This window comes from Urtica dioica, chromosome 11 (genome assembly GCF_054948205.1).
Source record: "Urtica dioica subsp. dioica isolate 48M chromosome 11, U.dioica_male_clone48M_v1_H2, whole genome shotgun sequence".
Classification (NCBI taxonomy): Eukaryota; Viridiplantae; Streptophyta; class Magnoliopsida; order Rosales; family Urticaceae; genus Urtica; species Urtica dioica.
This window is the reverse complement of record NC_142766.1, coordinates 7,669,609-7,685,750: the sequence shown is the minus strand read 5'-3', so window position 1 is coordinate 7,685,750 and position 16,142 is coordinate 7,669,609. Positions and strand designations below refer to the sequence as shown.

General features: G+C 41.6%; 2 protein-coding genes across 2 annotated transcripts; both read right to left on the bottom strand.

Annotated features, from left to right (window-relative positions):
• Window positions 1-544: 544 nt before the first annotated feature.
• Window positions 545-1,147, bottom strand: LOC149380966 (B3 domain-containing protein At2g24670-like). Its single transcript, XM_089601256.1, has one exon. The coding sequence runs from the start codon at window positions 1,145-1,147 to the stop codon at window positions 545-547; it is 603 nt and encodes a 200-aa protein (XP_089457382.1).
• A 13,672-nt stretch (window positions 1,148-14,819) lies between these two features.
• Window positions 14,820-15,422, bottom strand: LOC149380965 (B3 domain-containing protein At2g24670-like). The gene has a single exon (XM_089601255.1). It carries the CDS (start codon window positions 15,420-15,422, stop codon window positions 14,820-14,822), a length of 603 nt encoding a protein of 200 aa, XP_089457381.1.
• Between the last annotated feature and the right edge of the window lie 720 nt (window positions 15,423-16,142).

The window sequence follows — 16,142 nt, the reverse complement described above, 5'->3', positions numbered from 1 at the left end:
ATCTCGTTTTTCTGATCGATGGTTATTTTGTTTTACATGTTCACCTGAAAATGTAGATTGTGGTTATTAGTTTCTTTTCATATATGCCCTTGCAAAAAAAAAAAAGATTTATGTTTTGCTCGTTCATGGGATAGAAGTAAAAGAGGTACAGTGGGTACAATGGGGGGTTTAGCTCTGCTATTTTAATTAATCAAATAATTTAGTTATGTATGCTGTATTGTATTGGAGGAGTAGATCATTTCTTTTTTATACATTTGCAAAAGAGGATGCGTACTTTTCTGTATAGTTTCTTCAAATACATTACTTTAATACTTTTGTGTTATTTTTGTACCTTGGTGAAGAAACAAGTTAGCCTCAAAGTTAGTATGTGTATGCCAGTTTGAGACAGCAATTGCTGGGACTAGTATCTATACATTTAGGATATAACAAGTAAAATAAAAAGAACAATTAATATCAGTATCCATAGATAATTTCAAATAACAAGAAAAAAAGAACTATATATGTAAATATATACACAGACGCACAAGATGTGCAGGCATGGAATTTAGACATGTATATATGTGTGTGTTGATGATGGAGGTGGGGATGAATGGCAATGGCGGGTGAGGTTGACGAGTGCGAAGCAGAGTTGGGATTTGCGTCGGAAGGACCAGAGCTGAACGACGTCGTTTGGGTGAAGGGTGTTGCGTTGGACGACGGAGTTCCAAGCCTTGGTGAGGTTGAAGATAAGGGTGTTTCCCATCTTCCACTGCTTGAGTCGGAGCGAGTACTCCCTCAGCTCCTCGTCGACCACAAGAACATCGAGCCCCTGATTTCTGACCCGAGAAGCCTCGTCTTTCCTTAGAACCAGCCCCGGCAGCGAGAGTCGCCCGTGGCCTCGGCTCACGTCCGTGTTCTTCAGCGCCTTCTCGATCGCCAGCCTCACCTCGTCTCCCCCGAGCTCCCCAACCACTCTCTTCCTCAGACCCGCCGGCATTTCCAGTCTCCGCCGACCCCTTCTCGACGCCGTCGTCCTTCTCTTCTTCGGAATCGCTTCCGGGAACACCGTCGTTTCTATCTCCGCTCTCTTCCTCTTCTTCTCCTTCGTCTCCGACAACGACGACGCCACTTCCGCCAGTAGACACAGATTTTCCCAAAGCTTCGACATTGTGAGAACGAGAGAGATATGGAATGTTGAACTGACGACATGCTTTCCGGGAACATCAGTATTTATACAACGCCGATATGGGTTTCAGAGCCGTTGCTTGGTTTCCATTTCTCTCTCAGTTTCCTCTTTTATTCCTCTCTCTCTCTCTCTCTCCAAATAAAAAAGGAAACTTTGTTTTTTTTTTTTTTTTTTTTTTTTTTTTGAGAAAAAGGAAACCTTGTTTTCAATGTCGATTCAATAGAATCCTCTCCAAGCAACCCAATTTTCGTTTCCCTCGGCCAAATAAAATTAAAAAAAAAAAAACGAAGCTTTATTTCAATTCGCGTTGTTTTTATTCTATTTTTATTTTTATGCTGAAACCCTCATTTTTTTTTATTTCCCTTTACGTTTATAGTGTTGGACCTGTTGGTGTTTCTGTTGCATTGAATCACTGTTTTTTTTTTTTTTTTTTTAATAAACTCATAGGTTGTATGGTTGTGTTTCCGGATTTTTAACATAAATCAATAGCCTGAAAATGCTAATTATTTTGCCCTAATACAATTTGTGTAATTTTATGATAGGGATTGAGATTACCATAACTCTTTATCTTTTTAAAGCCTTATAGGTCCGATTTAGACATATTCGTAAGATTTCTTCATTCCATATCCACGAGTTCTTAAGCTCTTACTTCACTTAGAAACGTTTGGAACCCTAAAATCTAGATAAAAGTGAAAATTTGGAGTTGATGAAAATTTGTTATATTGGAAAATGGTGGAAAATAAAAGTAAAATAAAATAGTAATCCCCAGCATTTTCTCATTCTTGTTTAGAAATGCTAAAAATGTTAGAAGAAAACACTAAGAAAATTATTTTTCTTAGTAAGAGAAATATATCTTTCTTCGAATTTTCTGTTCGACATTGTAATCAAACCATCTTATATAGTACTTTTATGTCCGTTTTTATTCGTTAGTAAGAGAAAATTAACAATATCAATAGTTTTGATGTTGGATTTCGTCCTCCATCTAATGAAAAAGAGATTCGGCTCAGTACAAGTACGCATTTAATTTTCAATTCTTAGAGAGATCAAATTAGTTTTGTTACGAAGAATTGAGGCCAATCTATAAATTCAAATCGACCCAATTTAACCACAAATTTACCGTGACTGCTTTGGTGTGATTTATTGCATCAACAGTTTGGTGTCGTCTGTGGGTATCCCATCAATTTTCCTTACACTCCAAGCCTAAATTCCTACAAAACCTTCTTTCCTACCCATGGCATCATCGTCTCCGACAACTCCCGTGTCTAGCTTGGAATTGATCACCGAGTTGAAATTAATGTTGGAGGCTCTCATCGAGAGAGCCGCATCGATCTCAGGATCGGTCATACCAGACCGTGATGCGGGAAATGTCAACACTTTCATCTAGGCACAAAGAATTGGATCCAATCTGAACGCTGCGGGATCTAGTAGGTCGGGAAGAAATTTCCCACCTGGAATTCAATGTGACTTCTCGGGAATCGAAGTGATTCCCAACCCTAACTAGGGTGAAGTCCATGCCGAACTTCCACCTCCGCCTCGTCAAATCCCGCCCGCACATGAGGACCTCGGGAACGGCCCTGCTCGAGCCCAATCCCCGGTGTTTCGACCCCGTCGAGAACGCGTGAGTTCAGCCGAACTCGCGCCTCGTAGAACGGAGCGGTCTATGAGTCGACCCAACTCGCCTGCGGACGCGGGGCGTCAAGTCCCACCTTATCGAGCTGGGGTACTTCGAAACCCAATCTGGCCTGACCAGCCAGATGTCGAGCACGCAAGAGCCCACGAACTAACCTCACTCGAGGCCCGGCAACCATGATGAATTAGCATTGTTACGGCGAGCCGTGGATGAAACTAACACAAGTCTGTGAGAACGCGAGTTCACAACGCCACGAGCGCAGCCCCCGAAATAGATCGCCCGATCGAGGAGACGTGTCGCACCCTGTTCACCGAACGGATAACTAACTAGCATTCGGATCAGGGATACGGGAAAGCTAAGACTCCCCTTCTACGAGGGAAAGACTGACCCAAATGCACACATGACCGCATTTAGAAACACCGTCGGACGGGCTTACCTGTATGAAGACGAAAGAGATGTCGCTTACTGCTGCCTCTTCGTGAAACACTTGCGGGGCCTGCCCTATAATGGTTTTCAAAGTTAGAAGAAGGATCTATCGATAACTTTGACCAGTTATCGATGATATTTTTGAAGTAATATTCCATATACGTGGAAGCTGACGCTTCAGATGCCGACCTTTAGTCTCTCCAACAAGGGGCTCAAGAGTCGCTACGAACTTTCATGACTCGATTCATATACGTCGTCCAAAATCAGAAGCATTAGCAACGCATGAGCAATTGCAGACCTAAGGAATGCACTCTGGAATCGAGCGACAAAGTGAACCGTCGCCAAGGAGGAAAGGACAACCCTAGCAGGAAAGTTCGCAGTCACGAAAATGACCTCAAACACAACGAATCCTCGAACTCAAAACCCTCGCCCGCTTGCGCTTAAAAAACGCAGCGACAGGTCCGGACAACCACAAGGAAATCACCCTCACAACCAAGGGGGAAGACCTAGATTTCCGCAACACTTCGCATACGTTGTTGTAGGGGGCAGCGAAGGAATGAATTCTGCCCCGAGAGCTAACACATGGACGCGAGACATAGCCACCTACTGTAATCACCACAAGAATTAGGGGCATAAAACTGAAGTTTGCAGAGTAATACGCGACTATGTCGCCGCTAAATTTGCACGTGGCGAGCTAGAAGACGTAGATCTAGGTGACTTCCCCCTCCTCGAGGCGGAGCATCACCTGGAAAGCGTGAACGCCCTGAGGAAGGAGCATATCCCTCGGCAGAAGCCCCTAAAAGAGAGTCGACTATATCATAAGAGTATCTCGACTCTGAAAATAGTCATTGAATTCTATAAAGGCTCACCAGCGTCGGGCTTTTACCGGGACCGCTGCCAAGTGTCCCACTAACCGACCCGACGATCTAATCGAGTTCAGGGAAAATGAGTCGTATTCGTTGGACGGCCCCCACAACGACGCGCTAGTCTTGGTCTTAGATGTATCGAACTGTACAGTCTCTCAGATTCTCGTCGACAACGAAAGTTCCGTCGACGTCATCTATCTAAGCACCCTCGAAAAGATGAATATAAATGAATCCGAGGTTGAAAAAGGTTCGGTGGAACTCACCGTATTCTATGGGAAGTCAACCTCAGCCATCAGATCCATAAAGCTAGCCGTCTACGCAGGTGGCAAGAATAAGCTCGTTAAATTCGTCGTGTTGGATTGCCTCTCGGCATTTAACATGATCCTGGGAAGGCCCTGGATTCAGTCTATGAGGGCCATTCCATCAACTTATCATCAATGCATCTGTTTCCCTAGCCCGAAGGGTATAAAAGAAATCAAAGGGAATCAGTCGGCAGCCCGATCGTGCTACCTAAGCGGATACAAGCTTGGACACCAGCCCGATCAATAGCAATTAATGGCTGTCATCGAACCTAGTTCACCGACTGAACAAGACAAAGGGATAACGAGCTTGAAATTCAAGATCACCTACGTCTAGAATTGACCAACTTGATCCAGATCGATGGATCAGACCCAAAGCGATTGGTAGGGATGGGTTCCGAACTGAAAGGCGAGTTAAGAAGCCAACTCATTCATTTCCTAAAAACAAATAAGTCGGCCTTCACCTGGATCACCGAAGACATGCCAGGGATTGAGGTAAGAATTACGTCCCATCAGCTGAATGTCGACCCAAATTTCAAACCGGTGAAGAAAAAGAGACGTAAACTTGGCCCGGATAGGGCTAAAACGTTAAGGATGAAAGTAGAACGGCTCCTGAAGGAAAGACCAATCAGAGAAATAAAGTATCCGGACTGGTTAGCGAACACAATCGTAGTAAATGAAAAGAATGGAAAATGGAGGGTATGTTGGATAATTCTTCGAAATTGAAGACTTCGAGGCTTGAATCACGCATAGGAACGCTTTCCTTATAGTATTTCGAGTACCCCAAAGTGTCTTAAGGTTTATTGTACAAGAATACCACAGGATACGACAAGCCTAATTCGGACTGCACCAAGACAAAGTGAAATTCGAAAATAAGCAAGAACAGTGTTTCTGGATTAGTGTTTCGGGAATTGAGAAAGTTGGTTCGAAAACCTGTGTTGATTACTGAATCCGAAATCGGATTATATAATCAATCGTACCTGTTCGCGAAGAGGTTCGACGATCAGACGCACTGTTTCGGTCGAACTAACGGTCTTTGCGAACAGATGCACTGTTTCAGTCGAACTACGAACAGACGCACTGTTTCGGTCGAACTACGAACAGACGCACCGTTTCGGTCGAACTACAGTTATAGTCTCAAACGACACGACCGTTGGCCAAACGATAGTTCGTTTTGAAGAGACGTAACCGTTAGTTCGAACGGTAACCACAAATAACTGCTAAATGAGGTGGTTAGACCGTTGGCGAGAATTTCCGCGAAAACGCCAGGAGGTCGACCAGTCGACCTCGCCCTCAGTCGAACTGAAATGACTTCGTCATTTCGTTCAATCGACCTCGCCCCAGTCGAGCTCGTCACTTCCTCATTCACAAACTCACTTTCTCAATCAACAACACACTATTTTGTCTTTTAATGAACAAATTAAATTGAGCTAATTAAAACACCTATTTAATTTTACTCAATTTCCAACAATCCCTCACTTGTTCAGAAAAACAAGATAGAATCCAGTAAAGAGACAAAGAATGTTAGTACAGATAAGTATCTTTCGATTTGAACTTATCTTTAGTACAAGCAACACAAGACTTTATCGGAAATTAGGTAGCCAGGCTTTGAACCTATTTTCCTTATGATAAAATCGGTGTTACTCAACACACACTCTTTAGTGTTCTTCGCATATATCACACGCTTAGCACCGTTAATGGACATGTGCTCATCCTTTCTCGTGAATTTTTCATGAGAGAAAACTCCAACTCTCACTTTGGGACGGCACCATCCCGAAATTCACAGAGGTGAAGTTCTTACAGTATCTCTGTTACGTATAGATACTTGTCCTCAAGACTGAACTTCATTAAGAGTTAAGAAACTCAACCTCCCGATTGTAACAGTCAACATTATTATATAATGTTATGAATATCCAATTCAATGACTTGTTCGTACCCATTAAACCTATAGTTAGTCATTTCCTAACCTTAGGTTGGGTTGCCATCATTGTCAGATCGCTACTCAAGGAGTTTAAGACCCATACCTCTCGAGGTCGATCTCACCAAATCTCTTGCAAGAGGTTTAGTGAACGGATCAACAATATTAAAGCTTGATCTTACATATGTGAGCGAAATGATTCCATCTTTGATCAATTTCCTCACATAGTCATGTCTCAGACTAATATGTCTGGACTTTCCATTATACACTTCACTGTATGCTCTCGCTAAAGTTGATTGACTATCACAATGTATCGACACGGTTGATATATTGTCTTTAGCCAATGGAACTTCTAAAAGAAGATCCCTCAACCATTCAGCCTCTTGACCTGCTGAAGCAAGAGCCACGAACTCTGATTCCATGGTCGAATGAGTGATACATGTTTGTTTCTTTGATTTCCAAGAAACTGCCCCGCCGGCAAGTGTAAACACCCATTCCGTTGTAGATTTGTTATCTCCGACGCTCGATATCCAACTAGCGTCAGTATATCCTTCTAGTACGGCAGGAAACTGTCCGTATTGAAGTCCAAGATTTTTGGTTTTCAAAAGAAATCCAAAAATTCTCCCAATGGCCTTCCAATGCTCGGCACTTGGATTGCTAGTAAATCTACTCATTTTACTAACGGCAAATGCTATGTCTGGTCGAGTATATTGCATCAAGTACATAAGACAACCAACCGCACTAGCATATTCCAATTGAGCCACAGCCCTTCCATCATTCTTTTCAAGTTTTACACTTGGATCAAATGGGGTATTCACTTCTTTGAAATTTAAATGTTTGAACTTATCAAGCACTTTTTCAACATAGTGTGATTGAATAAGTTCATAACCCCCCCCCCCCCCCCCCCCCGGTTCTACGAACCTTAATACCTAAAATAGTATCAACTTGTCCAAGATCTTTCATTTTGAAAGTGGAAGATATAAACTTCTTCGTTTCTAATATTCCTTTCATCTCATTGCTAATGATCAACATATCATCAACATAGAGACATAGGAAGATCACAAGGTTACCATGCACTTTTGAATACAAACACTTGTCACAAACGTTAGGAACAAAACCATTCGAAAGTATGACCGAGTCAAACTTTTGATGTCATTGTTTGGGTGCTTGTTTTAATCCATATAAGGATTTAACAAGTTTGCAAACCTTTTGTTCATTACCCGGAAGCACATAACCTTCCGGCTGCTCCATGTAAATCTCCTCATCGAGATCTCCATTCAAGAATGCCGTCTTGACATCCATTTGATGAACATTGAGGTTATACAAAGAAGCCAAGGCAAACAACACTCTAATTGTTGTTGTCCTCGATACTGGTGCATATGTGTCAAAGTAATCAATTCCTTCCCGTTGTCGAAATCATTTGGCTACTAATCTAGCCTTGTAAGTATTAAGAGTACCATCACTATGATACTTCTTTCGGAACACCCACTTACACCCAATAGGTCTAGACCCTTTGGGTAGATCGACAATTTCCCAAGTGTGGTTTGACATAATAGAATCCATTTCATCTTGGATAGCATCCTTCCAAAAGGCAGAGTCTCGAGAAGCCACCGCTTCATTATAAGTCTTAGGATCGTCTTCAATAAGAAGAATAATAGGAATTTTCCGTACAAAACTCTCTCTATTTCCTTCTACTAGGTAAAAAGAAATGATGCGAGAATCTATTTCCTTAGACTTACGGACTCTTTTGCTTCTCCGAAGTTTGGGTTGTTCTACAACTACCCTAGAAGAACTTTCCTCTCGAGGCATCGAGCCTGCCTGGAGGTCGAGCTCGCCAGGGGTCGAGCTCACCTGGGGTCGAGCTCGCTTGGAGGTCGAGCCTCCCTGCTGGTCGAGCTCGCCAGGGGTTTGAGCTCGCCTTGAGGTCCATCCTCCCTGGAGATCGAGCTCGCCTGGTCGAGGTTCTTCATAAGTGGAATTTTGAGGTTCTTTTCCTGTCGAGTTAAGATTCTCAAAGAATTCCACATCTCGGGATTCTACTATGAGATTAGACTCTAAGTTTAGAAGTCTATATGCCTTGCTATTCATAGCATAGCCAATAAAAACACTTCGCATCCCTCGAGGACCCAACTTGGTCCTTTTAGGATCCATGTTTTTGTAGTAGGCTAGACATTCCCACACTTTGAAATACCCAATATTAGGCTTTCGCTCTTTCCATACCTCGTACAGAGATATTTGGGTTTTCTTTAAAGGAATACGATTTAAAATATGACATGCGGATAGTAAAGCTTCACCCCACAAACTAAAATGTAATCCAGAATGCGTTAACATGACATTTATCATCTCTTGAAGTGTCCTATTTTTACGTTCGGCTAAGCCGTTTTGTTGTGGTGTTCTAGGTGCAGAACATTCATGAACAATACCATTTTCTTCACAAAAAGTATTAAAATCACTAGGAAAATATTCACCACCCCTGTCACTTCTAAGGACTTTAATATTAACTCCTAATTGATTTTCTACTTCAGCCTTATACACCTTAAAAGCATTAAAAGCATCATCTTTATGTTTCAAAAGATACACATATGTAAATCTAGAGCAATCATCAATAAAGGTAATGAAATACCTATTTCCCCCACGGGTTAACATGCCATTAAATTCACATATATCAGAGTGTATAAGATCTAACACCCTAGAATTTCTCTCTACACTATAAAACGGTTTCTTTATCATTTTAGATTTCACACATATTTCACATTTATCTAATTTATCAGATTTGCACGAAATTAATCCACATTTAATTAACCTTTTCATAGTGCTAAAACCAATATGTGCTAATCTACTATGTCATAAAGAAACAGAATCAAGCATATAAGCAGAAGGAGAAATTTCATTGATAACATTGTCAATTATACATAATTTGACCATCCCTTCACTGGAATAGCCTTTGCCAACAAATACACCATTACGGGTCAAGATAAGCTTGCCCGACTCATACACAGATTTGATCCCCGGTTTGCCTAGGAGATCGCCACTAACTAGGTTCCTACACATATCCGGAACATGGAGAACATTGGTCAAAGTGACCGTCTTCCCGGAGGTGAAGTTGAGATCCACGTTCCCGATGCCGACAACTTGAGAGCGATGCTCGTTTCCCATCTGAACCGCTTGTCCATCGTTGACTTCAGAATAGGTTTTGAAGGCAGCCCTATCATAGGCGACGTGAACGGTAGCACAAGTGTCATACCACCACCCTTGAACCTTGCCTTTGACCGCCATGAGTTCGCTCAACGTAGCGACTATGTTAGTATCGGTCATAGTGGCGTCGACCTCTTTCACATCCGTCTTGCGGTGTCGACAATCTCGAGCATAGTGACCGTGTTTGCCACACACATAGCAGCCCCCTTTGGACCCCTTGGATCTGGGCTTGTTGCGGACTTGGATTTGCCGGAATGCTTGAATTTCTTCGAGTCCTTTTTGGAACCCGAAGAACCTTCCTTGTCATTCCACTTCCTTTTGCCTTTAGCGCTCACTGCATTGGCCTTGGAAGTACCGGCATCCGTTGTCTTCTCTCTCATCTTCGATTCCTCCTCGATTCGAAGATGTTTCTGGATTTGCTCCAAAGAGAAGTCCTCAGTATTGTGAAGAAGTTTCTTTCGATAGCCTTTCCACGAATTGGGCAACTTCGCAATAATTGCACCAACTTGGAAAGACTCCGGAATATTTATCTTCACAGCCCTCAATTTGTTGACTATAACTTGCAATTCATGAACTTGAGCAAGTATAGGCTTGTCATCAAACATCTTGAAATCAAAATAACTCGAGACAAGGAACTTTTTGGTACCTTCTTCTTCGGCATTGAACTTGTACTCGAGAGCCTTCCATATCTCGACCGCCGATGGATTGTCGGTGTAGAGATCGTAGAGTCGGTCTGACAACGTGTTCAGAATGTGACCCCGGCACAGCAGCTCATCCTCTTGACGCTTCTTCCGGTCCGCCTTGAGTTCGTCATCATCTTCGTTCGTCGGCTCTGGGATGGGCACCAACGTCGGGTGGAGCACGTAGAAGATCTTCATGGCGGTGAGGAAGAAACGCATCTTGTCTTGCCAGCGGGTGAAGTTGGTGCCGTCGAAGCGATCCAACTTGACGAAGTCCTGGCTCATCACTTTCAAACTCGAAACTGACGCCTCGGTAGCCATAGCACAAGATACTATAAGATTGTTGGATAATTCTTCAAAATTGAAGACTTCGAGGCTTGAATCACGCATAGGAACGCTTTCCTTATAGTATTTCGAGTACCCCAAAGTGTCTTAAGGTTTATTGTACAAGAATACCGCAGGATACGACAAGCCTAATTCGGACTGCACCAAGACAAAGTGAAAATCCGAAAATAAGCAAGAACAGTGTTTCTGGATTAGTGTTTCGGGAATTGAGAAAGTTGGTTCGAAAACCTATGTTGATTACTGAATCCGAAATCGGATTATATAATCAATCGTACCTGTTCGCGAAGAGGTTCGACGAACATACGCACTGTTTCGGTCGAAGTAACGGTCTTCGCGAACAGATGCACTGTTTCAGTCGAACTGCGAACAGACGCACTGTTTCGGTCGAACTACGAACAGACGCACCGTTTCGGTCGAACTACGGTTATAGTCTCAAACGACACGACCGTTGGCCAAACGATAGTTCGTTTTGAAGAGACGTGACCGTTAGTTCGAACGGTAACCACAAATAACTGCTAAATGAGGAGGTTAGACCGTTGGCGAGAATTTCCACGAAAATGCGGCCGAGCTCATCTGGAGGTCGAGCTCGCCAGGAGGTCGACCAGTCGACCTCGCCCCAGTCGAGCTCGTCACTTCCTCATTCAAAAACTCATTTTCTCAATCAACAACACACTATTTTATCTTTTAATGAACAAATTAAACTGAGCTAATTAAAACACCTATTTAATTTTACTCAATTTCCAACAGGGTATGCGTAGATTTCACGGATCTTAACATAGCATGACAGTTTTCCCCTTCCGCATATTGATCGGTTGGTCGAAGCAACCGCTGGACATAAGATGTTATCCTTCATGGATACACTTACTGTGTATAACTAGAACTTGATGCATCCCGGTGATCGAGATAAAACCGCCTTCATCACAGATAGAGGAATCTATTGTTATAAAGTGATAACATTCATTCTGAAAAAACGTGGGTGCCACTTATCAAAGACTCGTGGACAAAATATTCGAAGAGAAACTAGGTAAGACCATGGAAGTCTACATCGACGATATGTTGGTGAAGTCTATCTGCGACATGGACCATGTAGCGCACCCTGAGGAAGGTATTAAGGTATTAAACCAATACCAGATGAAATTAAACCCTACGAAGTGATCATTTGGGGTGTCGTCAAGAAAGTTCTTGGGCTACTTAGTAATCCAGCACGGCATCTAAACGAACCCCGACCAGATCTTAGCACCAACAGGAATGCCCTCGCCTAAGAATAAGCGAAAAGTACAATGATTGACCGAAAGGTTAGTAGCGCTAAACCGGTTCATCTTGAAATCAACAAACAAATGTCTCCCGCTTTTCAAATGCATAAAGAAAAACACTGGAAATGACTTCATATGGGACGACGCTTGTGAGAAGTCATTTAAGCACTTAAAAGAGTATTTGGCTTCTCCACCCGTGCTGGCCAAGCCCGTGGAAGGAGAACCCATATACCTCTACGTTGATGTATCACCCGCCGCAGTGAGTGGTGTACTGTTAAGGGAGGAAGTACGAAATCAAAAACCTATCTTCTACATCCATAAAACATTCGAGGACACGGAGACCCGATATCCTGCTATCGAGAAACTGGCACTGGCCGTGGTGGTATCAATAATGAAGTTACGACCATATTTCAATCGCATCCGATAGTAGTAATGACCACCCAGCCATTGCGGACTTCCTACACAATCCGAACCTATCCGAAAAAATGACCAAATGGGTGATCGAGCTCTCAGAATACAATATAGAATAAGAGATTTGAAAATAAGACAAACATATAAATGTCACTAACTTTTTGACGTTTGTCTTCTTCTTCTAACTTATATTGATTTGATATTTTGTCCTTCAAATCCACCGTCGCATATCATTGGTTTTTGTAATATCGAAAATATAATTTTTTCAAGGGTAATTAAGCTATATAGCCTCCTGAAAATAGGCAATTTATTTTTAGCCCACATTCTGTTAATAAATGGTAAATAGCCCGGATGATTTATTAACAGCCAAAATTTGACTAGACTACCATTTTCTTTTTCCCGCCCAGTTTCTATAGGCTTAGTCCACGTAATCAGCTCAAATATTTCGTTATTAATGCTCGCGAAAATCTAGGAAGTAATTAAAACCGTGCAGATGCGTTCACACACAACCACCCACATTAATTTCCATAAAAAAAAGGAAGAAGAAGAACCCAAAAAAAAAAATGCGCGAACGCAGCTGCCCAAATTTTAACCGAAATTAAAATCCAACCCCTTTATTTACAAACAAAATCGAAACCCAGACAAGAAAGCATCAAAAACAGCGACGAAGAAATTGGACGAACCCAGGTTAGTAAATAAATCGAAAACCTAGAATCGTATTGCTCTTCTTTTTTAATTTTCTTTGCATGGTTAAAAAATCGTCTCCTTCATCTCCTTCTCCTATCTTCTTTTTCATTCCTTGCGCGCCGTCAATGGCCGAGACCGAGCACCACCCGCGCGTGTTCCAGCCGAGAAAACGAGGACAGCCACGAGCCGCCAAGGATGCCGGATCGAGAGGAGACACCGGGAAACAACACAGAGAGCACCGGAGAGTTGATTTCACAGCCATAAATGGTTCTGGCCGTGCGTGCGTGTGAAATGGTTCTCCCTGCCTCCAAGCTCCGCGAGAGGCAGCACCTCCTTCAGGTCGCCGCCACCACTAATAATCACTACCACTACTAATAATCACGACCACCACCACGTCACCACCTCCGTTAAAGCGTCACTTCGTCCTCCTCTCCGCGATCTGCGTTCAAGGTCCCGATCTGCGACACCGCGAAGAACAGTTTTTTTTTTTTTTGTTGTTGTTCATAGAAAACATATTTACAGTATATTCGTGTAAATAAGAAGCATATTTACAGTATATTAATTGTAAATACAAAACATATTTACAGTATATTCATTGTAAATAAGAAGCTTATTTACAGTATATTCGTGTAAATAAAAACTGGGCAAAATTCTGTAAATATTTTGGACAGCCAACTGAGACCATGAATATCGTAATTGTAATATTTGAATTGTTTTCCAGAATAAAGTCAATAAATGAGGAATATTTTGCAGATTGAATATTATATTTTGCCACAAATAGAAATTGATTGCCTAAGGTCAACCGGTACCCATAACTACTTTCCTAATCGGTTTCCTTAAAAAAAAATTAAAAAAAACTGCCTTATTTATTTAATTCGAAATTTGAAAAAAAAACTGCCTAATTAATTCAATTTGCCGAATTAAATAAGGGCAAAAATGTAAACCTAATTTATTTAATAAGCTGCCACGTAAACAATATGGCTATTTACAGGGAATTAGCGAAAGGTTGGCTAAAAATAAATTGCTACACATTCCGTGGCTTAAGCAGACAATTATTTGTTTTTTCAATATATATAATTTTTCCAAGTGCTTCATGAATTATTTGTTTTCGAATTATTCCTGATGCATGTTGTGGATTTTTGGAGAAGACATTAATATCACATATCTTTGCGAAAAAATGGAAGTCCCCGACGCCTCCGAAGCTCAACATAACTATGAAGATCTAAGCGAGGGTGGGGGTCCAAGTCTTATCTTTAGAGTGTAGAGAGAGAGTGTGATTTTTAGTTAGAGAAAGTGAGGTGAGAGCGAGACAAAATTTCTCTAAGCCGATCAAGAGAACCTACTCCAAGCAGTCATATATTTTACAAACAATGGATTGGAGGATCAGGGACGAAGAAATGACATCTCGTTTTCTTATCGATGGTTATTTTGTTTTACATGTTCACCTGAAAATGTAGATTGTGGTTATTAGTTTCTTTTCATATATGCCCTTGTAAAAAAAAAAAAAAAAAGATTTATGTTTTGCTCGTTCACGGGATAGAAGTAGAAGAGGTACACGGGTACAATGGGGGGTTTAGCTCTGCTATTTTAATTAATCAAATAATTTAGTTATGTATGCTGTATTGTATTGAAGGAGTAGATCATCTCTTTTTATACATTTGCAAAAGAGGATGTGTACTTTTCTGTATAGTTTCTTCAAATACATTACTTTAATACTTTTGTGTTATTTTTGTAACTTGGTGAAGAAACAAGTTAGCCTCAAAGTTAGTATGTGTATGCCAGTTTGAGACAGCAATTGCTGGGACTAGTATCTATACATTTACGATATAACAAGTAAAATAAAAAGAACAATATCAGTATCCATAGATAATTTCAAATAACAAGAAAAAAAGAACTATATATGTAAATATATACACAGACGCACAAGATGTGCAGGCATGGAATTTAGATATGTATACATGTGTGTGTTGATGATGGAGGTGGGAATGAATTGCAATGGCGGGTGAGGTTGACGAGTGCGAAGCAGAGTTGGGATTTGCGTCGGAAGGACCAGAGCTGAACGACGTCGTTTGGGTGAAGGGTGTTGAGTTGGACGACGGAGTTCCAAGCCTTGGTGAGGTTGAAGATAAGGGTGTTTCCCATCTTCCACTGCTTGAGTCGGAGCGAGTACTCTCTCAGCTCCTCGTCGACCACAAGAACATCGAGCCCCTGATTTCTGACCCGAGAAGCCTCGTCTTTCCTTAGAACCAGCCCCGGCAGCGAGAGTCGCCCGTGGCCTCGGCTCACGTCCGTGTTCTTCAGCGCCTTCTCGATCGCCAGCCTCACCTCGTCTCCCCCGAGCTCCCCAACCACTCTCTTCCTCAGACCCGCCGGCATTTCCAGTCTCCGCCGACCCTTTCTCGACACCGTCGTCCTTCTCTTCTTCGGAATCGTTTCCGGGAACACCGTCGTTTCTATCTCCGCTCTCTTCCTCTTCTTCTCCTTCGTCTCCGACAACGACGACGCCACTTCCGCCAGTAGACAAAGATTTTCCCAAAGCTTCGACATTGTGAGAAAGAGAGAGATATGGAATGTTGAAGTGAAGACATGCTTTCCGGGAACATGAGTATTTATACAACGCCGATGTGGGTTTCAGAACCGTTGCTCGGTTTCCATTTCTCTCTCAGTTTCCCCTTTTATTCCTCTCTCTCTCTCTCTCCAAATAAAAAAGGAAACTTTCTTTTCTTTTCTTTTTTTTTTTTGAGAAAAAGGAAACCTTGTTTTCAATGTCGATTCAAATTCAATAGAATCCTCTCCAAGCAACCCAATTTTCGTTTCTCTCGGCCAAATAAAATTGAAAAAACGAAGCTTTATTTCAATTCGCGTTGTTTTTATTTTTATGCTGAAACCCTCATTTTTTTTACTTCCCTTTACGTTTATATTGTTGGACCTGTTGGTGTTTCTCTATTTTGTTGTTTCATTGAATCATTGTTTTTTTTTTTTTTTTTTTTTTTTTTTTTTTTTTTTTTTTAAATGAACTCATAGGTCGTATGGCTGTGTTTCCGGATTTTTAACATAAATTAATAGCCTGAAAATGCTAATTATTTTGCCCTAATACAATTTGTGTAATTTTATGATAGGGATTGAGATTACCGTAACTCTTTATCTTTTTAAAGCCTAATATAGGTCCGATTTAGACATATTCGTAAAATTTCTTCATTCCATAACCACGAGTTCTTATTACTTCACTTAGAAACGTTTGGAACCCTAAAAACTAGAAAAAAGTGA